The 23,593-nt window shown below is 41.9% G+C and overlaps 2 protein-coding genes across 7 annotated transcripts in view; one reads left to right on the top strand and one right to left on the bottom strand.

The window, feature by feature from the left end:
• The window catches only part of ST7 (suppression of tumorigenicity 7), a 294,367-nt gene extending 281,657 nt beyond the window's left edge, over positions 1-12,710 (top strand). For 4 of the 6 annotated variants that reach the window (XM_045511128.2, XM_045511122.2, XM_045511121.2 and 1 more), the window contains exon 20: positions 410-12,710. The gene's annotated coding sequence lies outside the window, so the exon portion shown is untranslated. The remainder of the gene's footprint in view (positions 1-409) is intronic. The other 2 variants (XM_045511123.2, XM_074367174.1) reach the window with 2 other exon arrangements.
• Positions 1-23,275, bottom strand: part of WNT2 (Wnt family member 2) — a 42,023-nt gene extending 18,748 nt beyond the window's left edge. The window contains exons 1-3 of the mRNA XM_010947619.2: positions 22,486-23,275; positions 20,144-20,370; positions 14,560-14,837 (exon numbers count right to left, since the gene is read on the bottom strand). Coding sequence (XP_010945921.1) covers positions 14,560-14,837; positions 20,144-20,370; positions 22,486-22,568 — 588 coding nt within the window. The 5' untranslated portion in view covers positions 22,569-23,275. The remainder of the gene's footprint in view (positions 1-14,559; positions 14,838-20,143; positions 20,371-22,485) is intronic.
• Positions 23,276-23,593: the final 318 nt, after the last annotated feature.

Genomic DNA, 23,593 nt, shown 5'->3' with positions numbered 1-23,593 from the left:
TCATCATTGTGGCTCACTGTTGAATGGCGGCGGCCATGCCCCTCTTCCTCCCTACATTTTGTTCATACTTTGGGCAGCCACATTCTTCAAAAGTGGCCTGCCTCTCTCTGACCCCAAGCAGCCCTAATCAATAGTGCTCATTTCCTTGTCCGGCCACTGATTTTTTTCAGCAGAGGGCACATGGTGAGTCAATTTGGGGCCAATATGATGTTAAGAGTAATATGTCGAGGGACCTGTAAGAAGGTTTCTTGTATGTATAACTGAATCACTTTGCTGTGCACCTGAAACCAGCAAGACATTGTAAATCAACTATAAGTCAAATAAACTAAAGAAAAAGAAATATAGTAAAAAAGAACATGAAAAAAATTTTTTTAAAGAGGCAATACTCCCTTTCTGTCTCTGGATACAGGTTTCTGCAGCAGTGCCCTTGGGACGTGAGGCAGCCAATGCAGGACAAGCAACACGCTGCAGACCGCAGTCTTGGAAGAGAAGAACCGGGTTCTGGAGGGTGTTGCCGCACTGCTTGAATGGACCCATCTTGGCCCTGCCCTGCCTCCAGACTTCTTGTGATCCAAGACGTTAAGTTTTCCATGTTATTTAGTGTTCCCAGGGTCTGTTACTTATAACAAAGTCTTTCCACTGGAACTATGGTCAGTTCTTGATTGTGGGTTAATCACAGAGTAAGAAATGGGATGGAGAAACTCACAATGAGGATTCCTGGTCTAGAAAAATACCAACATTCAAATGTTATAAAGCATTATAATAATAACCCCCACATATTGAGTACTGTACTATGTGCCAGGATCTGCACATTATCTTATCTAACTGCCACAATTAGATAAAGCGGTTTCTTATTCCCATTCTGCAGGGCTCAGTGAGGAAAGTAAAATCCCCAGAGTCCCCCAGCTAGACAGAGGCAGACTCAGATGTGAATCAGATTTGTCTCATTCCCAGATCTGTGCTCTTCCTAAAAACCCATTTAAAATCTTCACTCGATCTCATTATGCTTTTCTCAAATTTTGATTTGTGCATACTTTACTTCTCTCCATTCTTTTGAGTAAATCAAGAATTAAATGTAAAAAAAAAAGACAAACAAATTTAAAAAGAGTTAAATGGATAATATTCTAAATCTATTATAATGAGGGGGAAAAGGTAGAGAGAGAAATAGGGAGGATTTCCATTGCATCTTCTAAACTGTCCTCAAAATTTATTCAACAGGCCATTCACAGAAGAAATACGAAGTCCTAACAAAGAGACAGAAAGATGTTCAACCTCACAGTAATCAGAGAAATGAAAACTGAAACAAGGCAACACCATTTTTTATTTTGCCTAGCAGATTAGCAAATGGTAAAAAGATTAATAACGTGATGATATTTGGTGTTGGTAAGAGTATGGGAAGGGGATGCTTTAACAAACTTGGTGCAAGAATAAATTGATAACACCATTTAATTGGAGAGCATTTTTGCAATACCTGTCAGAATTTTAAATGTACGTATCCTTTGACCTTGGTGATTCCACTCTGAAAATATTTGCACAAGTTTTGAAGGATGCATATCCACATGGATGTTCACTGCAGCATAATTAGCTATAGTGAAGTATTAGGAAAAAACCCAAATGACATTAACAGGACAATATTAAGCAAATTACGGTGTGGGCTTAATAAAGGAATATGATGTGGTCTATGAATATGAGGTAGATCATATTCTTAGATCATATCTTACAGGCATAAAAAATATCAAATGAAAAGCAAAATGCAGAATGTGTGTGGCATGAGCCACTTTTTAAAGGCCTGCGTTTGTGGGCACACACGGAGAAGTAAGGGAAAGAATGTTCCTACGTAATCTGGTTGAAGTCTGAGGGGCTGCACGATCTGGAAGGAGGGAGAAAGTCACACAACTCCGCGGAGTAAAAAGACCAGGAATTTGGGGGTTGTTCCCCGGCACCTAGGGAGAGCAGAGCAGTGGTTCTCCGGGCTGCACATTAAAATCACCTGGAGAGCGTTTCTACCACAGAGACGCTGGACTCTCCCGTGGCTGCACATACCAAACCCGCGCTGGGGGTGGGGCCCAGCCCTCACGGCACTTCCGGTCTTAGCGCTTCTAGTACGCCGCCAGCATAAGAATCGCGTCCAAACCCGGGAAAGCAGGGGAGGAAAGAAGCCTGGGCACCACTGCCAGAATTCGGGGTCCATAGAGGCCCGGAGCAGGTGAGAGATTCCCATGGAGGGGCGGTCGTACACCGCTAGGAACAGGGATATCTGTTCACTGAATTAGCACTTGTGTCTCCAGAACGTTCTAACATCCAGGGAAAATTTGCCAAAGCAGCCATAGTGCTGCTCTGAGGGGCATGAAAGATGGGGGCGACCAGCGGAGTAAAAGCCAAGCGCTTTCAGAGGGTCAGGTTGCGGTGGAGGGTCCTCGCCGAAGGGACGCCCCGCGGGGGCTCGGGAGGCGCGGGGTGAGGGGCTGGTGGACTTCCCACGGAAGCCACTGGTGGAGCTGCTGCAGACCTTTTTCTTTGCACCGTGAAAGGAGTAAGCGAAACAGGCTGCTAGACAGTCTGGGGCTTTCTGTGTGAGTTTTTTTTTAATTATTGCTTTCAATTTTTAAAATTAAATATGTGCACATGATTTTTAGAAGTCAAATAGTCCAGAGAAGAGACTGAAAAGCGGTAGCCCTCTGCTGGACCCTCTTCTCTGCTCTCCCTCCCAGGCTGCACAGCACAACCCCAGAGTGGTCTCTTCTAACGCATTCCGTTCTTCTGGTGGTGCCCTACATGCCTATACAACCAGTTCTGTCCTGGCCGACTGCCAACTTCGTGCGAAATGGAGAAAGGCATCCCATCCTCAAGACAGTTTATGGACATTCCCTTAATAATTAAACAGATCTCCAGTGACCATGCCCAGAATGGAGCCCCCTGGAGGGGTGCAATGAAAAGTCCGCACAACTGAGTGTGGCAGCTTAGTATGTCACCCTTTATTGACCTACCAACCAACATTAGATAGTTCCTCATAGGTTTCTTATTATGGAGGATGAGAACCTCACTGCCCTCAGCCCAGCTCCCAACATGGTTCTACATGGTTCTGGTGAATCTGTGCAACTTCAAGGAGCAACCTGCCACTTCTTGTGCCCAAGGTCACTGGTGTTCCCTCTTATGAGATATTTGCAGCCCTGCCCATTTCCTCCCCTCCTACTTCTCAGTCTCTGTCCACAGCACCTGTCCTTTTATAGAGACAAAGATGAGAACATTAAAGTTCTGTTTTGTAACTATAGTTATGTCTCGTATAGTATAGCTAGACACTGATTCTTAAAAACTGGGAACAGTAAACATCAATGTTATCCAGTTAACCGCACATCTAAAGACTGGGCCAGGTCTGCATTTTATAATCTCTGATCCAACAGCACAACTGCTGTGCCAATGAAGGATGTGGCTGGAGCAAAGTCTGGCGTTTTCTCATTTTACTTGCTTCCAGGTGCATTTACTGTAACTGAATGTCTTCCACTCTCAGACTCGCTCCACCTGTTCCTTCACTTGTCCACCTTCCTGGTGGGGGGGGGGATACATTCCATGGCCCTCCATCCTCTTAGTGCAACAGGAAACAGCTGGATTGTGCCCTCCTAGCCTGGACACGCTGCTCTGCTAGATGCCGTGCTTTCTCTTTTTTGGGTCCATCCCTTCTCATTGCTGCAGTCCCTTCTTGAGTAGCTCCTTCAGGGTCCACGGGAGATACGTTTTTGAATCTTGTGTATTAAGATGTCTTTATTCAGTCTTCACACTTGGCTAACTAGTTTGGCTGATTATAGAATTCTGGGTTGGAAATGATTTTCCCTCAAAACTGAAGGTCATGCTCCACAGTCTTTGGCTTCTAGTGTTATAGGCAGAAAGTCTGATGTCTGGCTGATTCCCTGACAACTGATTTTTGTGTTCATTTCACATTTTTTCCCTCTACATGAGAGGCTCTAGAAACTTTCCCTTATCCTCGATGTTCTGAAATATCACAATGATGGATTTAGGATTTTTTGAAAAGTTAGTCCTGCTCAGCCCTTAGTGGGCCTTTTCAACCTGGAAACTCCTGTCATTCAGCACTGAGATGTTCTCTTCATATGTTCCTCTCTCCACACTTTTTTTTTTTTTGTTCTTTATGGAGTTCTGTTTAGTCAGATGTGGGACCTTCTGAATCAATCCTCCATGTCTCTTACATTTTCTCTTTTATAGTTTTAATACTTTCTTCCTTGAAGAAGAAATTCCATGAGAGTAACACTCCTGGCTCTCTCTGTCTCCTTACTCATTTCTCCCCGGGGGGAGGACAAAGTGACTTGTCCAGCTGGTGAGTTTAGAGGAAGGAGCAGGGCTTGTGTGCCTGGGCGCCTTCTCTTTGGGCATCTGCCAGCCTGTGGAGAAGATGAGTTACAATCAGTTCCCACCCTCCAGCATGGGGCTTCCTGCAGGGCCCCGGTGCGCAGCCGGGGACAGGGTGAGTAAGTCTGCCCAGCTCAGGGTGGAGGGCCAGGAAGCACTTCAGAGCTTCCAAGCTGCATTGTCCAGTGCAGCCTTTTTTTCAGTAGCATCACAGATGTTGTTACTCCTTCTGTCCACTTCCCTGGTCCATTATTTCAGTTGGTTTCAAACTCGTGTGGGAAAGAGGGGTGATGTTGATGGTTCTCCTTAAACTCCATTTGTCTTTTAGGCTTTTGGTTGTACTTTCTGGGCGATTTCTTTGACTTTCTCTTCCAAGTTCTTTCTTGTTCTCTAATGGTCACTTTTTCAATTAAATTGAAATTAACTTAAAGCATCAATTCTTGTTGTTTATGGGTATTAATATCTTCTTGGATCTCTGCAAGGAGACTAATTAGGCTTTTAAAAAATTCTCTTCTCATTCCTGACTTTTTCCTTTTTTGCTAATTAAATTAATCAAATATATGATAATCCTTGGACAGTCTCTTGATATTTAAGAATGAAGTTATAAAAAGGTATTTAGGAACTCTGGGCTTGTGGACCAGGGGTTTGCTTTCTGGTGAGTAGGTAGGACACTGGCTATTCTGGAGATTCTGACTCCAGAAAGCCTGGAAGTTTACACGCTAGTCTTCCTGGAGTTCTGCTTAGGGATGGAGGGGAGGGGTTGGGGTTCTTTATGCCCCCAGTGGGTTTTTCAGTTAATCCCAACTTTCAGGCCTATGCTTCTCTCCAGTGCTCAATTGTATCTGAAATTTCCTCAGAGCATCTGGGTTTCCACATTGGCTGTTGCCTCATCTACTCTGTCTTTCCCACCATCGGCTTTTATTCGTCTAGACTGAGGCTTCTCCATCCTGCTTTATCAGTTACAGTTTCTTCATTTGCTTTCCACTTTCCAAAAATGTGTTGAGCTCTCTCATGTCTTTGACCATTCTCTTTATTATTGATTTAAACCACCTTTATTCCATGACTATAACTTTAATGAGGTTTGAGGGAGGAAGAGGTGTAATAGTATATGTTCTGTTCACAACCCTGAGTCAGTCTGTGCTTTGAAATGTTCTAGAAGGAGACAAGGATTGTGAGGGGAGGAAATGTTCTCATTTTATGATACACACGTCTACACTCAATTTGTTACTTTTGCTTGTGTGAGTGTTATTTTTACAACAGAAAGAACATGAGAAAGAATTAGTGACTTGCTGTCTCTCCCCAGTGTGTGATGTTGAGAGCTTCTTACAAAAACTTAGGCCACAGCCTATGACACACTTAAGTCCTATTTTCTGTTTTGTCTCTTAAATCTTTTCTTAAGGGTACTCATTCTACTTCCTTCTTTGATTCTTGATGCAGGCCGCTGTCCAGGTTCCATTTTCAGCCTTCTTAAGCTCCTCTTTGCACAGTCTCACAGCCCTCAAGGCTTTTTTTTCTTTAATTGAAGTATAGTTGATTTATAATGTTAGTTTCTGGTGTACAGCATAGTGGTTCAGATATATGTATATTTCCTTTTCCTAGTTTCTTCATTATAGGCTATTAAAAGATATTGAATATTGTTCCCTGTGCTTTTTATATCACCAAGGTGGCCAGCACAGTTCTTCAACTTCCATTTCTCACCATTTGCTTAATTCCGTCACTAATTACTCTGTGGCATCTCGTCACTAAATCCTTGCTCATTTGACATGACTACTTTAAAAAAAAGGCAAATAAATTTGACTGCTAAGGACAGCAGTACTCTTTTGGCATTTAGTCTCACAGATACCATTCTTAGCTTAGTATGTAACTTTTTCAGTAAAAAAAATCTTCAGTAAGCTCATTGCTTCACTGCTAAAATCTTAGATTTTTGATGGCCATTAAATCTTTGATTTTGAGTATTTAAGCCTTCAGGTACACAGAGGCTATTTTCCATCCTTAGAATATAAGAAACTTATAAATATTCTATATCACAGAGTCAGAGTCTGTTTAAAAAAAAGTTATGGAAGAAGGAAATACATGCATTGTACAGGGTAGAACAATCTATTTTATATTTATCTATCCCAACATATGGTCAGAGCATAATAACAAGATAAAACATTCATTAGGATCTTACCATATGTTAAGCCATGCTAAACACTTCATTGTCACTATTTTATTCAATCCCCACAAGCATACACGGCATATACTATGTTCATTCCCATTTTACAGGTGAGAATATTGAGACACCTAGACACTGAGGTCTTGCCCTACGTCTCATAGGCAGTGTGGCTGAGGCAGGATGTACCCCACTCCTGTCTGACACCAGGTCGACATCTTAAACCACTCTGCCAGGGATTCGTATGAACCCCTGGGGGGTTCACATTCTCTGGGTTCAGTAGGTTCTACAAAAGTTTTTACATTTAGTGTTTGCTCATCTAATTAGTGCTTGCACATCTAATTAGTCTACAAAGAATTATTTTGCCAGTTTTAAAGACAAGCTTCTCTGAAGGAAAGTGAAATTTTAGTTTTTTAACTCAGCTTTTCCGGAGACTGAGCCCAAGCAATGCCAAGGTGTCTTTCTAAGAATTCTTTGCAAAACATGAGAATTTGGGGCAGGGGCAGAGGTACCTGCATTTTGCTAAATTTATGGCCCCTGTGTTGTACCATATTGATTCTCTTTCTATCAGAAAAAGGGAAGTCTACCTTATACTGTGTGAAATGTATGCAAACTTACCCACTGACCTTGCCTTAGAACTCGTACTTAGAATTTATTTTAGGTCCTTAATATGCTGTGTTTCAACTAAATTATTGAGTTAAACTGGAGGCTTCCAAGAAGTGTTAGTACTTCACTCTTTAGTTGGGTGTGTGCCACAAAGCAACTACCATATTTTGGGTCCTATATCAGTTTTCCTGAGGGAAACACACATTAAAAACATATTATTTAATTTTCAGATGCTGGCTTAAAGCCAAGTGCATTTATTAACAATTAAATCCCTTTGACAGGTCCACATCTCTAAGAGTTACTGAAAACCAGAGCAATGGATCTTTCAAATATACATGCTCTGGAACTAGGAAAACAAGGAATATTTATTAGCAAACTGGGCAGTTGATTTGCTTATGCAATCCTTTATTAACTTAAATAAGACGTGACTTCTTGAGCACTGTCAGTCTTTAAAAACAGTGACTGTGGGTGGGCTTAGCTAGGAAATATAAAGTGTGGAATTTATATTTGTGGAATTCAAGAACATTACCATTGACTAACGATATACATATATAATAATTCGTATTGACTAATGAGGTCAGTCTAAAAAACATTTTATATGAATAATACAACTTTACCTGGAACTGTAATAATTTTGGTGAGAGTTAGGCTCTACTTTGGGACTTTAATTCTGGTTAGTTTTTGATTCATACACAATAAAAGATCGACAGTATCAAGCACATACTATTTTGGGGTCCAACAAGACATAGGTGAGGCTGGCAGAACTGATCTAATTTTTCAAAATGCATTTAACTTTATGAACTGATGAGACCACTCAGAAAATAAATATGTACTAAGTGAAAGTTGTGCTTCGTAAAGATGTTCGACATTATTGAAGTGAGGGTAAGGATGAATAGGAGGTTAAAGCAGTCTGGCTCCATAGTCAGTTCAGTTTTATCATTTCCTTTTCTATTGATATTCCTTCCTTTTTGAGATTGATTTCTTTTTAATTACATCCAGTTCTCTTGGTTCAGGCCCATTATGTACTATTTATCTTAAGTGGCATCAGAGGATCTATTCTCTATTCTTGGAAGTCTTTATTAGGCCCTAAATTTACTTGCCTGTAAGGCTGTGCTTACATCTTGTACAATATCCATTTCTGTTGACTTTGGGGGTGACTCCTGTAGATGGAACTTGGAAGTATCTGCTTTGCACCGGCACCCTAGTGGGGTGAGCTCAAGGGCAGGCCCCACACTCTAGAGCACTGACCTCGAGTGATGCTGGACTAGGAACTCTGGATCCTCTCACCCTCCAAACTTCTCACATACAAAATAGAGGGTATTGAAATATAGAATAGAATATAGAATCCAGGAGGCCAAGTTAAGTTTGAATTTCAGCTAGCAAATAAATTCAACTTGTTTCCTAATTCCAGCCACCCTGTTACAGACCTTCATCTCTTCAGATGCAAAATATGGAGAATAATGGTATCTACCTCTTAGGCTTGCTTAAAACCTGGTGCATGTGTGTATTTATTTTAGGTAGCAGTCCTTGTTAGGTAACCTGTCCACGGTCATGCTCAAGTATTAGAACCAGTGTTCTGATTCCAGAGGCACAGCCTCCATATTGCCTCAGTCAAGATGATGTCAATCACTAAGAATCCCTAATGAGCCAGTAATAATGTAAACATTGTTAAAAATATAAATACCAACACAGTTGCCATATGCTAATTTTTTGTTACTAAATGTCAGGAAGCCTACTATCTGTATCCGCCCTTATATATATACATAAGGCTGAAAATAAAATTCAGGGAGGTAGGAAATTCTCATAAGTTTCCTCGTAAGTCTGTCTTTTAAAGTCATTAATTCAAATGTATAACAGAAAATTTGAACTCTGAAGTCTATCATTCTTTTAAAGTGGACTCTAGAGGGTGGGGAGGGTATAGCTCAAGTGGTAGAGCACATATTTAGCAGGCATGAGGTCCTGGGTTCAATCACCAATACCTCCTCTAAAAAAAATTTTTAAATTAAAGTGGACTCTAGAGAAATTAACAGTGCATAAAAATGGAACTGAAGTATTTAATATCTCCCCCATTGTTCAATACCTTCCTGTTGCTTCACGGTGACATCCAAATATCTCAGCGCAGCATTTGAGTGACTCCAGTTTGCAGCCTCAGCTCCTATTAATTCTCTGTCATGAGCTCTACCCTGGTACCCTTGACATTCCTCAACTTTGCTATTCTTTCTGCTCCAGTATCTTTGTCTGTAATCCCTTCATCCTTGAAAGCATTTTCTGTATCTCAGCCATGGGAAATCTCTTATCTTCATTTTAAACACCCAGTTCTTCTGTGGCATAACCTTTCCTCAGCTAACTGGTCCTTTTGCTGGTTTTTCTATCATACTGTCTAGCACAGAGCTTGCCTTGCAGTTGTATTTCACTTGTCTCCCTAAAATTTTAGTTTCTTGTGATCAGAACTTTCTTATTCTTCTCCACATATGTCTTAGTCCAAAAACAGTGCTTTTCCCGAAGAATTTCCCTAACTATCTGCTGGGCTAAATTTAGTCCAGCAGCACATAGGAATAGTGCTCTCAAACTTGCAGCTCCTTAAATTGAAATTTTGTGAACCCAACAAATAAGGTTTTGGACAGGTCCACCATGACCAGAAATTATGTTTTTGGCATTTAAAATAATGTTTTCCCTTTTGTTAAAAATTAATACATACTCTAATAACCGAAAACTTCCCCAACTTGGGAAAGGAAATAGCCACCTAAGCCCAGAAGCGCGGAGAGTTCCACACAGGATCAACCCAAAGAGGAACACACTGAGGTACATAGTAGTCAAACTGACAAAAATTAAGGATAAGGAGAAAATATTAAAATTAGCAAGAGAAAAGCAAAAAATAACATATAAGGGAACTCCCATAAGGTTATCAGCTGATTTTTTAGCAGAAACTCTGCAGGCCAGAAGGAAGTGGCACAATATATTTTAAGTGATGAAAGGGAAAAACTTACAACCAAGAATACTCTATCCAGCAAGGCTCTCATTCAGATTTGGAGAAATCAAAAGCTTCACAGATAAACAAAAGCTAAAAGAATTCAGCACCACCAAACCAGCTTTACAACAGATGTTAAAGGAACTTCTCTAGTCCTCAAACCATAAGAAAAGAGAGCAAAAAGAAGAAAGAGGAAAAAAGAAAAAGATTGCTTTGGCAGCTCAGGGTCTTTTATGGTTCCATATAAATTTTGGAATTGTTTCTTTTAGTTCTGTGAAAAATGTCATGAGTATTTTGACAGAGGTTGCATTGGATCTATAGATTGCTTTGGGTAGTATGTCCATTTTGATCATGTTGATTCTTCCAGTCCAAGAGCACAAGATATCTTTCTATTTCTTTGTATGATCCTCAATTTCCTTCATGAATGTTTTATAGTTTTCAGAGTATAGGTAACCTCCTTGGTTAAGTTTATTTCTAGGTATTTTGTTGTTTCTAATGCAATGGAAATGTCTGTGCTGGTTAGAAAATTCTGGTTTTGAAGTGAAAATAAAGAAGTGAATGAAGGGCTGAAAATGGCAAAATATCCTTCTGTCTAATGGGTGAGTTGTAGTCCATTACATATATATGCTGCATCTGTATCCATTCATCTATTGATGTGCACTTAGGATGCTTCCATATCTTGGCAGTTATAAATAATGTTGCTGTTAATAGCAAGGTGTATGTATCTTTTTGAATTAATTCTTGTTCTGTGGTTGGCTTTATTCCATTGATAACTATGTTAAGTTTAAAAAGGTAAAGCTCTAAATGCTCTTAGAAACAATGAACAGTACATATATGTAAATTTTAAAAATATATGCAGTATGTTGTATATATGTGTTTACATGCAATATATTGTATATGTGCAGTCAAATTGTAACAATTCTATCTAATAAAAATGAAAAATTAATACATATTCACTTTAGAAAACTTGTAAAATTAAAGACACACACAAAGAGGGAAAATTATCAGTAAACTACCTTTCAAGGTAGCAGCTGCTGCTATTTTTTTTAAATACAGTAATACTGTGTGTTTGTTTTTCTGTCAAATTCTCAGAGGCAACGTGGACTAAAGGGTGAATACAAGGGGTCTGAACCCCCAAGCCCAGCCCTTCATGACTGTGTGACCCTGTGTTAGTCACTTGATTGCTCTGAGGCCAAGTTTCTCATCCGAAAAATAGAAATGCTAATACTGCTTTTTAGTCCCATAGGGTTTTTTAAAGGATCAAATTGCAAAGCATTTTGACAGTATTCTGTACAGCAGCGAACACTACATGCCTGTTTTTTATTAGTATGTTAAACTGTACCGAAGATGAGTCTCTGGATACATGGAGAGAGCAGATGGAATCCTAAGCACTAGTTCAAACTGGGTTTGCGCCAGGCCCAGTACCCTGCGTTACAGAGAGTCTTCATGTCACTAGTGGGGAGGGAACTAAGTTTTACTGAGCACCTACGCCGTGCCAGGTTCTATGCTCTTCATCTTACCCTTGTCTTCCCACAGCACCACATAACCCCCTTTACATCTGAGAGAGCCTGAATTCAGTGATCTAAGCCACTGGGATTGTACAGTTAAAATGAAGGTGTGTCTCACTTCAAATCCTACATTCCGTCTTCACTACGGTAAGAAATACTTTGTGGGGGGGGGTAGTATTTTTATGGAATTCCTCCTATTCTAATTATGGAAATGTCTGGTGATTGAAGGGCAGGATTTGATTGGGTACATGGAATACTTTGAGGCAGATTCTCTTGGGAATGGTAAAAGAAGTTGTGATTATTTCATAGGGAAAGAGTGGACTCATTTAAAAGCTACTGTCAAGCTCCTGAAAGGAAACAAATGGTAGATGTTGACCAAGTACCGTTGGCTTGTAGTTTACCTAAACCTATCTTAAAATAGGATTGAGAAGTTTTCATAGCGTGGCTTCTTTAGCTCTAAAAAGAGCTTCTGAGAGAAATTGTGGAATGTCTTTTTCGATAAAATGGTTGTTTTGAACAAAGCAGATTTATCTTTTCAAGATTCAGTCCTATTTGGAGGTAGAAAACTAGACTCAAGATGAGTTAGCTCAGTTTCAAGTAGATGTGAAGGCAAGAAACATCACTACAAATTCTGCTGAAGCTATGATTAAAATAAAATGCTATGACAGCACAGAAAATTTAAAATGGTATTACAGGACAGAGACACATGAGGGTGCTCTAACCAGCTGCTATCATAAAGGAATTAAACTGCTCAGATATTAGGGGAAGATTAAGGCCTGTTGCAAATGGCAGTGTTGAATTCTGATTTGTAGCGTTGGCTAAACAGAACAATCTTGGAATGCATGGTTTTTCTTTTAAAATGTATTGCCCTAGTTGTGCCCTCCCCCCATTTTAAAAAGTAGAAGATGTTCATATTGGACAATTTGGGAAATACTGAAAAGCACAAAGAAGAAAGAAAAATGAAGTGGTGCTGCTGTCAGCCTGGGAGGCTGGAGTTTTCTAGAGCCAGGCCAGTTGGAGGCTGAGCTCAGGAGGCCTGCGTTCAAACACAAGCCCAGCCTGTTCTCATTTTGATTCCACAGACCTTCTGCTGGTACGAAGGGGGAGTAGAGGCTGGGGGTCTAATGACCGCAAGAAGAGAATTAGAGACGCATGTTTATCTCAATACATTTACTCTCATTAAAGTTCATATTCACTGACATCATGCATCTCCTTGAAAAAGTCTGCCCACCCACCATTAATTAAAGCCACATTTTAAAAAGTCAGTGTGTGCACTTTTATTCCAATCAAAAGTAGCCTCCTAAGTTTTGCAGAGTAGGCAGGAGAATATCTGAGGCCTGACAGCTGTTCACCTCTACACAGTGAGGAATCGAGTGATTTACATTAAAAGTCCTGCTTATTGAGAGCCCACAATATAGCAATGTAATGGCTAAGATCTCTTGTCTTGAAGAGTTGAAACATTGAATATCTAATGACCTACTAAGCAAAATTAACATTTACTTTGATGAGTCAATGTTATGTTGGATGCACTGTATGACCATATGCTTTTATCTTTTCAAACAGTCTGAGAGATCTAACTGTATACCCTGCTGGACTAATTGAGCAGCATACTCCTATCAAAGACACCACACTTTATAACCTATACATGTGGTATCAATGTCAAAACAGAGGTCAATGTAAATTTTTCCTTATCTAAACCATTGCACAAACAGTAATTACTAGTAGTTGCAGGATTGCACAACCATTGTCTATATTCTTGGCAGTAGTCACTATAAGTTCATAAATTCATGAAAATAAGGAATGTTGATTTTTAAAGTTCAAGAAAGGTACTATTTGTAAACAGTTCAGGTCACACTCATCTTATTCCATGTGCTAAGCAAGGCTTCTTTCCTTCCAACTTTCTTTAAATGAAATCTGTTCCTTCTGTAAGCCTAGTAAAAGGGTTTTCATCCAGACAGATCTGCATTCTTCTCTATTCTTTTCCCTATTAAAGCTCCCCCCCAGGGACATTTCCATTTTATGGTCTTTCTTTATGTATTAATATCAAACGTATTTTAATTTTGTGTTGATGAAAGACAAATTATGGTTATCTCTTCTCATTGGCAATTAGATTATTCTAGAATGGTTCCGACTGAATGTTTGATTAGCTAGAGCCAATTCATGCTTTTCACACAAAGGCACAACGTGCGGCATTCGGATTCTCCAGTTCTGGTCCGGCCACTGTGCCGGAAGACATGGCTCATCACTGGATCTGAACACTGGCACTGGAACGGTTTAAGCCTAGGCGAGAGCACCCCGGGGCTGGGAGTTGAAATCTGAATTCTAGTCCTGGCTTTCCTACCAATTCTCCATGTGACCTTGAGCAGTGGAGGGCCTGTTTTCTCATCTGACACATAGTGGGTAGGAGTGAATACCGACCAGATACCCACAGCCCAGGAAGTTAGTCAGGACTAGAGGTTAAGGAGCCAAAGTACTCGTTGAGGGCATGTCTCCCCCGGCCCATTTATTCATCCAGTACCAGAAACCCCAAGGTGGGGCTTTTAAGAGTGAAGCTGGGTCTGGTTCTAAAAAGAGCCTCCCTGAATCTAGAAGAAGCCAACAAGCCATGCCTGGTGAGTTGCTTTCATAATAAATTTGAGACAAGATACTCTGGGTCTTGATACCCCTTAGATACAGGCATTCAGTGTCCCACTGGTATGCACCATCCTCACCCACAGTATCCAGAGGGACCATAAAACACTGGACTCTACCCAAAGCCAAAAGCAGTGGGAGGACCCTTCAGCTCAGCTGTGGGACGGAAGGTGGAGTGTGGGTGGGGCCATTTCAACGCAGTCGGGGGTGTTCTTGAGGACACGGAGCTCTGGGCTGAGGGACATTGGGAAGTTGTGACCATAACATTTTATCAACTCTAGGAAAGTTTCAGAGAAGCTCAGCTTAAGTGATTTATAAGGCCATGCAGTCCATACCTTCCTGCCAGCTCTGTTGTTGTGCAAGTTCATCAGGGCCCTGGCATCCTTTCCTTTTCTTTCCTTGGCATCCACAAACGCACGGGCAAACTTGATCCCGTAGTCAATGTTATCGCTGCAGCCACCCCAGTCGAAAGTGCCCTTGCTGTCTTTGGCCGTTCCCTTCTTCTTTGGGTCACAGGAACAGGATTTTAATTCTCCTTGGCTACAGGCCCTGGTGATGGCAAACACAACTCCAGCTGAGGAGATGGCGTAAACAAAGGCAGATTCCCGGCTACCTGTAACAAAAATGCTGGTCTTAAAAGCGGTCTGGAATCGCTTGTCTTGAATGGCTTGCACATGATGGCTGCTTAATATGTGTTCTGCCTCTGACATCCTTTGCCACGAGACAAAGTGTTCTTGAAGAATTCTTTCCTAAAGCCAAGGCTCTTTCTTTAATACGAATCACCTCCACTTAATACACGTGTCAATTTAGACAACTGTGTGACAACTGTCGTTAAAGTAAACAGAGTCTAAAAGAAAATGCAGCAGAAGCCTGCCCTGCCCAGGTCCTGGCTTCACGTGAATCTCAAACACGTGCTCACTTTAACCTAGAATCCCACACCTCCCAGAAGAGGAGCGGAACATCCCTAGGCCGTCATTTCCTTACTGCCACACACAGTTAGAATTCTACAATCCTGTCGTTTCATAGTATATTTTGGTATTTGTGCTACTACAGCTCTCCTTGACGAAACCTCCCCAGACCTCCAGGCATTACTGAGGACACTCATATGCATTGAAATGATCACCGCTGAAAAACTGAATTCCAAGTAATCTAGGGGCTGAGGTGGGAAGACAATTCAACAGTTACCAGCCTCTGTTGTTAACCCTGGAGCGCTTTGGCTTGGCATCAACTTTCACAAGTAATGGAGAGATTGTTGAAGGTAATATGCAATATCCTTGGATTACATACTATGTCTGACTATTAAGGTAAATTTACTTTCTTCTGGAACACCTGCACTAATCACTGGTATTGGGTAAAAGACAGTGAAAAGCTTTTCTTTGGTTTTTCTGGAAGGAAACAAATTTACCGCCTATAATTAGACTTGGGCAAGAACCCTTTGGGGTGCTTTCTTAGAATTGTTCTTTATTAGAGCACAGGCTACTTTCACTTACAGGCTGAAAGGTACATATTTCAGTGCAATAACTACATTAAATTATTTTAATAATCTGTAGTAACTCATAACACGGTGTTGTGGTATAGTGACAGATATAAGGCTCTTTGGGGTCTGTGTGCACCTCATTTTTCAAGCGGAGCTGTATTTCATTCTTATTAGCATGCCTTTTTATTAATGGTTGCTGCAGCAAATATATTAACAATCAAAATAGAAGCCGAACGAGCTAATGCCAGTGCAAGGCAGAAAATGGAGAGCTATTTGGTGATTCAACATGTCAAGACGAGTGTGACTTTTTGAACCACACAGCTGGGAGAACAAACCACCTTTTCGCATTGAAGCCCTGCTTGTTTCCGTTTGTCATTCAGTGCTAAAATTTATTCTACATCCCTTGCAATATTTGCTCTGCTAGTCTCATTATTAAAAATCAGGAAAACATATCTACACCATATTAAATGGCACTTACCTCAGCCTTCAAAAAATATCTCCCCTGAAACCTCTAACTATCAAAAAAAGGAATCAATCATACCTTGTAGTTAGGGGAAATCAATTATATGACTATTTGCCATAGGTAGCAGGTAGTGCTCTCCAGAGAGAAAAGTGATGGTCAGGGGAGCTGTTTGAGAATCCCAGATTATATTATTAGGATCACAGATTTTCTAAGTGGAATTGAGATGTTTTGTAAAAGACGATGCAGATGTGGTTTAATCTCAGGGAGTGGCTTTCAGCTAGACACAATTTTTACTGCACTCACTTTATACTTTAGGAAAATACCTTGTTCGTAGTTATCCCACTGATGTGCTAAAGCCTGGTTTTGGATTTAAAGTTCAGTGCCCACATTTAGAGATATCACGTGGGAGAAAATTCCCAAATGTGTAATGTATTTTGTAGTGGTCTTTATTTTTAAGGAAAAAGAAGAGAAACTTCCTGAGCTGGGCTTTTAGAGGAAAGCTATGGAAGATGCAGGTGATGGAATGTCAATGATCAGAGAGTATTTTGCAAGTTAGTAGAGGAATAAATTGTCTAGGCACAGAATGCATCCTGTACTAACTTGCAATTACATTGACTTGTTGGCTGAAAGAAAAAAGAATCACTTAAAATCTGCTACATTTCAGAAATAATTTTCAAAGCCAAACCATCACCTTTCTAAATATTCGTCATTTATTATTCAGGTGCATTACTAAATAGCTAGATGTTTGTTTATTTAAATAAAAATTAGCACATTGACTGACTTTTCATTTTACCTCCAGCTGTTTTGGTATCATGTAGATATGGCCTTAAGATGTTTTCAGTTAAGTGTCTTAGATGAATCACTAAAATGCTATGTGCGAAATAGTAGCACATTTCAAGAGTTGGCTTTGTAACAAAACAAATTTTGATCTTGGACCTCTTCTTAGAAAAACTGATTTTAAAGCCATCGCAATATGAAACAAAATCCAAATGTAAAGGGTGATATTTCAACTTCCTGGTATGCTACTATTGAAGTTTTCCTAATTTTTGATTTGGGATAAGTCAAGCAATGTTTACTAAGTGCATAGGCTGGGATAGGCGGCTGGGAGGGCAAAACAATAGAAGCTAGGCTGTCTGGAAGATTAAGGTGGTTCAACTATTTTTAAAAATGCTTGGGTTTTTTTGCTTTTTTTTTTTTTTTAAGGGATGGAACCTAATCACCTTTTTGTTTATGGCTTGTTCTAGAATTCTGGAGGCATATTCAAATTCATGCAGGCATTACTTTTGAGTTTACTAGTTCTGCCTTTACGTTTCTCTGCCTGTGTCTGGTGACTGAGCAAATTACGGCTTAATGAGCAAGTTATAAACGTTCCTAAAAATCGTTTTATCTTACTCTAGCTCTCTGAAGCAAAAGAGGCAAGTGTCCTCCATTTCTCTATGACCATGGGCTACAGTAGTAACTTTTATGTTCTCCCCATATATGGTATTGCCCTTTGCCTTTCCTGTTCATCTGTAAGGACATTTAGGTTTCCAAAGGGGAGTTCTTTACAACTCTAAGATGTGAATTTCCCTCCAAGCAATTAATTGTAAAACTCTTTGGATAGCTTCATTGGAATTTCGTGATTATTTCCAGGATAAGCTACCTTAGGCCAAATTCAGCCTTCCCATAACCAACACAAAATCATCACTGACAGTCACAGGAGTTTACATAAGTGTCCAGGAAGAAATCTGGCCTTCTGTAAAGATTGGAAAGAAATTATGTAGCATGGGTGTTTTAAGTTTTGAGTATTTTGGCGAAGCATTCAGCTTCATCTGAAAGAAATCTGAAGGAAGTACAGTTATAATCTCTTATTTACCTGAAGCCTTAAACTAAATCAAACTTGTTCTTCCCCCTCCACTTATAACCTTTTCCTCTCAGCCACGCTACAGCTCTGAAGAAACAAACGTTGCCAAGATTAAGTTGACGTATTTTATGAATGAATCTCCACCTTTGGCAGATATACTATCTTTAGGACCAGTGGTCAGAACTGCTTCCTTTCATTTGTGACCTCAAGGGTTTTTTTCCCCCTGGTATGGAGACAATCTTAATGGATTTTCATAGACAGACTCTATAGGTGATCGTTTTATAAATGAGAAGTACACTTAATTTGTAATCATTGGAAAATGGCTGTGAGAACTTTTAAAAGGAAAAATCCTGATATATCTTAAACACCGAGAGCCTGTACATGATACATCCAAAGATTCCTTGTGTTGGATATTTGCAAACTCTCTTTGACAAGGTCCAGCACTTTAATTGATTCACTGGTGAGCTAATCTAGGTGAAGTCTTAAAATTCCATGTAGCTGAAATTTATTATTATCCTGTCAAAAATTTTGCGATGTCATATCGAAACTCCAAAAGGAATGCAGAAGAATATAGTTCTTAAACTAGAGAATAAAATTGCAGAATATCACAGTAAATTAACTTTAGGGATACGTTAAGAGTGAGAGTACTACGCCCTTGGGGGATTTTAGAGCCGTTCAGTTATGCATTTGGCCTCATAAAACCCTAGGGCTGTGATGATTACATGATAGAAACACCCTCTACTAAACATTACCAAGTGCACAGCCCGAGTGATTTTCTTAGGAATTAGGGGGGCGGTAGGCAAAAACAAGTGGAAAGTTTGCACATAAACTAGGGTTCACACGTAAACTGCTGTGTTTTCAGTCAGATTTCCCAGAAGCACATGGAGTGTGCTACTTCTTGGAGAATGCTACTAAGGCCAGGTTAGCAGAGGGGTATTTTTTGAAAATAAAATCTAATTTTCAATTTTCTCTGATTGTATACTAACTAGTGAGCCACTTTGCACATTCAGGACTTTTAAGTTTATTTGGTAATTAGATAATATTCGATGCTCTTTCTAAAAAAGAAAAGAAAAGGGAAAAACCACAGGCATACCCCATTTTATTGCATTTCACTTTATTATGCTTCACAGATACTATGTTTTTTACAAACTGAAGCTTTGTGGCAACCCTGTGTTATCAGATGCTGGTTAGCATTTTTTAGCAAGAAAGTATTTTTAAATTAAGATATGTACATTGTTTTTCCAACACTTAATAGACTATAATATAGTATAAACATAACTTTTATATGAATTGGGAAACCAGAAAAATTCCTGTGACTTGCTTTATTGTGGTGGTCTGGAACAAAACCTGCAATATCTCCAAGGTCTACCTCTCTGTATTCATGGTTCCCACCCCTACCCTCCATAAATATCCTTCTGCTTAAAATGTACCTGGAAAATAGGCACTCACTACAAGTGCATCCATTCATTCATTCAACCATTCAATGAATGAATGATGCCTACAACACACAAGGTACCAAGTGAGGTGTAGGGAAGGCAGGTTAGTCCCTGCCTTATAGAATTTATAGTTTACTGAAAAAAAATATTTCATTTAGAAACAGAATGACCCAAAGCTGAGTAGCTGAATGAGAGGTCAAAGGTGATAAGCAAAGATTTGTCTCTGCTTCTTAGTAACACATGTTATTATAATAATGACTATGTATTATGGCCAATAAAAGAATTGCCCATTCTATCCTGATCTTCTGCTCAAATCCTTCTGGAAGTTTCAAGTCCCAGAAAGAAGAGTTAAAAAGTCAGAGGCACTCTGTGGCTGCTGCTTCCTTTCTCCTAGAGACAAAATCTGAGCCTGGAGGGAAGGGCAGGGCTGTGAGGTGACTCGGATGGACAGCAAAGAATAAAACGACACTAGCCTGGGGCACTACATCCTAATCCATGACCAGCCTCCTCCTCCAAAACTTTAGACAAGTTTCTTGATTTCTCTAGTCCCCATCTATAAACAGGGAAAATGCCACCCAAAAGAATGAGCTTCTGACTGAATAAAATGCAGGAAAAGATGAGCAGGGACTTTGAAGGTCAAATAAGGGAGTGTGTATGGGAGGGGAGAGCCCATGGAGCTGCGTGATGGTGGGAGACTTACTTCGGAGCAAGACCCGGCCGAAGAGGCTGTGATCCCTCTCCAGGGTGTTGCAGTTCCAGCGGTGCTGGCGAAACTGGTGCTGGCACTCTGCTGTCCACTCGGCCACGCCCAGGCCAATGGCACGCATCACGTCTGGGTGTCTGTGGCACAGCTGCCGCTGGCGGCTCACCAGGCCTGGCACATTGTCACACATCACCCAGGCGGAGCCACTTATAGCTCTCATGTACCTGGGAAGGACCAACACGGGTGAGGACACTGAACAGCGGGCACGGTGTTTCCCAGGAGAGTGACGAATTCAAAACAATGTTTCAAATACGAATTCCTTATCCTTTGGTGGATCTCAGAAAGCAAAGGTTAATTAACTTTTGTTCACTGGAGAAGCTGCATGGCAGGCATGGTGAGTGGTCTGGTAGAAGCCACCCCAAAATGGAGTCATGACTGTTACTTGGACAGGAAGCCAGGGCACCAGACAATGCTTTGGGCAGAGTAGGAGAGGCAAGGTCTGTGGTCGGGGAACGGAATGACGGGGGAAGGGGCAACATGTTTTTGGAAGAACACTTCCAAGACTTTTCCCAGGAAGACTCTAATCTCAGTACATAATGTGTCTGGACTTGGCTTTGGAGGGAGCTGACCTTTATAAGCTCCTCACTCCCATTTATTTCACCTCATGTTTAAGTGTCTTAAGAAACTATCTGTCTAATCAGCACCTGCAGGTATCTGATGTTATACGCTCCGCACAGACATGCCGTTCTTTTCCTACTAAAGAATCCTTTAAATATTTCCATTTTCCAGCTCTTTTTGGCTTTTATAGAGAACCTTTGGGGGAAAAAATCTTTCTATTGTTATTAAGGACACTAAATGTTTGGAAGAATCAAACAGTGTTATAGCTCCATAAAGTACTTTTGAAAAGAAACTTTAACAAAAAATTACATCATCATCTCTACCCAGATGTTCTCTATTAGTTGTGAAATGTTTAGAAAGGTACCTTTTATATAACCCAAGCTGCCATAGGTGTCTTTTGAAGCGATCAAACAAGGAGAATGTCTTTTTCTTGTATTTTCATTATTTTATATGATCATAAAATCGTTACAGCTGTGACTCCCCAAAAATATATTTAAGTGACAGCTGAGAGACAATGTGACAAAAAGCCTGGGCAATAAATAATATTTATACACCCATGGAAACAGAAATAGTCATTTTATTGAAAAATGGTCAGTCTGATAAATCAATCTTTGATCCTGTGTCAGCAATGTCAAGGCTAAACGCCTTTCTGTTCAAAGAGGCTTAGGAAGGAATTGAACCCCTCTTCCCATCAACGCTTTGCCTTGCTCCTTTGAAGAGCTCCAGTGTCTTCCTAAAGTTCCCTGCTCTAGTCTTTTATTTGGCTGAGGCCCCTTACTTTTGCCAGATTCTTTTTAAAAAAGCAGCCCAACATAACAGATAACAGGTCTTTCTGAATCAGTATTTTAAGTATCTGTTCAGAAACTTTTAGGTACAAGAACGTTAAAGAGGTCTCAACTCCATCTCTTCTCAAGATCAGACAGAGATGGGGAAGAGTTTCTGGGTGGGGAGAGACTGCCTTTGGAACTTTTAAGGATGCTAAGACCCGTTACGTTTCAACGTTCCTTCACAATTTAGAATAAATCGAAAATCAAGGTACAAAGGAGAGCAGCAAAGTTACTCTTTAGGGTGGCTGTGGTTTCGAATAGGGTAACACCTTAGAGCCCCCGGGCTCTAGAGCTTCGCATTAAGGCAGTAGCCTCTACCTGGAGGCAGCAAAATGTTCTCCTGCCCCATTGGGATGAAGCAGGAATGTGGAAGTACGGGATGTAATGCAAAATCACACGCTTTGGGTTCTACAGCTCCTCACTGCTTGAATTGGCCCGTCGGTTTATCTTGAGTTTTTTCTTTTCGTGGGGAGGTGGGGGCTGGGGGGAGATGACTGTAGTTTTGGAGGTGAATTCACACACACACACAGGCACACGCGCGCGCGCGCACACGCACACGTCTGTGATAGTGGAGCTAGAGACCCGGCTAGCGCTTCTCTCAACGATCCGGATCTTGCTGTCGCTCAGCAAGATCCAAATAAACCAAACATCTGAGTTCTCATTTGAGGGGGAATGTCGGGGGCGGGGGGGGGGGGGTGGCGGCTGGAGTTGTCAAAGCTGGAATGGTCTTCCGAGGAAAAGCGAAGGGGCAATAGGAGACGGCAGCAGCCAGGGTTTGGGCCGGAATCTGCGACTGCCGCGGCGGCGGGGAAGCGCCTCCGGAAAGGGTCTATGGCCAGTGCGGTCCCCACTCCCATCTCCAAAATCCCCCCGTGCCGGTGCGCGTGGACTTACCACCATGAAGAGCTGACCTCAGGGCTGAGCCAGGTCAAGAGCAGAGGGAGCCAAAGCCAGATTCCACCGAGACGGGCGTTCATATTAACCCCCTTGCGTCCGCATCAGGTCAGACTCCGTGTGCGGGCGCCATGCGTGCCCGGAGCAGAAGCGCTCAGCGCCGGGAGCGCCTCGTCACGGCCGCCGGCGCCTCGCCGCGCCCCCGCCCCCCGCTCGCGTCTGCGGCGAGTGGCGAGACTCGCTGATAAAGTTTCAAGCGACCAGCAGGGTGAGCGATAAAGGCCAGCCGGGGCCGCCTCGCCCACAGCCAATTCCCTAGGCGCGGCGAGCACGGACAGCCGGAGAGCTCTGCGCGCCTCCCGCGCGCCCGGGTCCCTTCAGCTCCCCGCCCGCCCAGGCGCAGCCGAGGGAGGGGGCGCTGTGCCGGGGGTGGGGGTGTGGGATTTATATAAGGATGGATGAAATGATGGCAGGAGAGGTCTGCGGGTGAGACGAGGAAGGAGAAACACCTCTGTGTGGCCTCGAGCACGCGCGGGGGCAGACACCTTTCGGAAAGCTCCAGGCCAAAGAGCGAGCGGTCCGGATAGGCGAGGCTACCCTCCGGCAGACAGAAGTCCCCGAACGTGCAATGTGGGGAAACGAGGGAGAGGATAAGGAAATAGCTGTGTACAGGAGGCAAGAATCCAGAAATGATTTTCAACTCATTCCTCCACTTCTCTCCCTAACACGGAGAGGAAGAGCGAGCACTTGTAAATTTGGAGCTGCCGAGTCTAAGCAGGGCAAGGTTGGGGAAGAAGGGGCCAGGCCTCAGGGAAATGAAGACCTGTGGCCCTTATTCCCCGGTGCTGGGCTTATATAGAGAGCTTTCAGGGAGGGGAGCCGGGAAGGTCTATGACCCTCCAGACCTCACCCAGGCATCCTCAGCCAAAGCGTCTGGGGAGGATGGGGTTTTTACGCACACCCAGCTCCTCTCTGGCGCTCTAGAGCGCAAAAGACCATGCAGGGAGGAACCAAGGCAGCGAGGAGCCTGCTGAGGGTCTGCGCCCCAGCACTGGTCTCGCCTCTGGCTGCCCGGGCGCTCAGCCTTTGCGCCTTGCGGAGGTTAAAA

Source organism: Camelus bactrianus, chromosome 7 (assembly GCF_048773025.1).
Source record: "Camelus bactrianus isolate YW-2024 breed Bactrian camel chromosome 7, ASM4877302v1, whole genome shotgun sequence".
In the NCBI taxonomy this organism is placed as follows: domain Eukaryota; kingdom Metazoa; phylum Chordata; class Mammalia; order Artiodactyla; family Camelidae; genus Camelus; species Camelus bactrianus.
The sequence above is the reverse complement of the archived record's forward strand: the minus strand, read 5'-3'. Positions and strand labels throughout refer to the sequence as shown.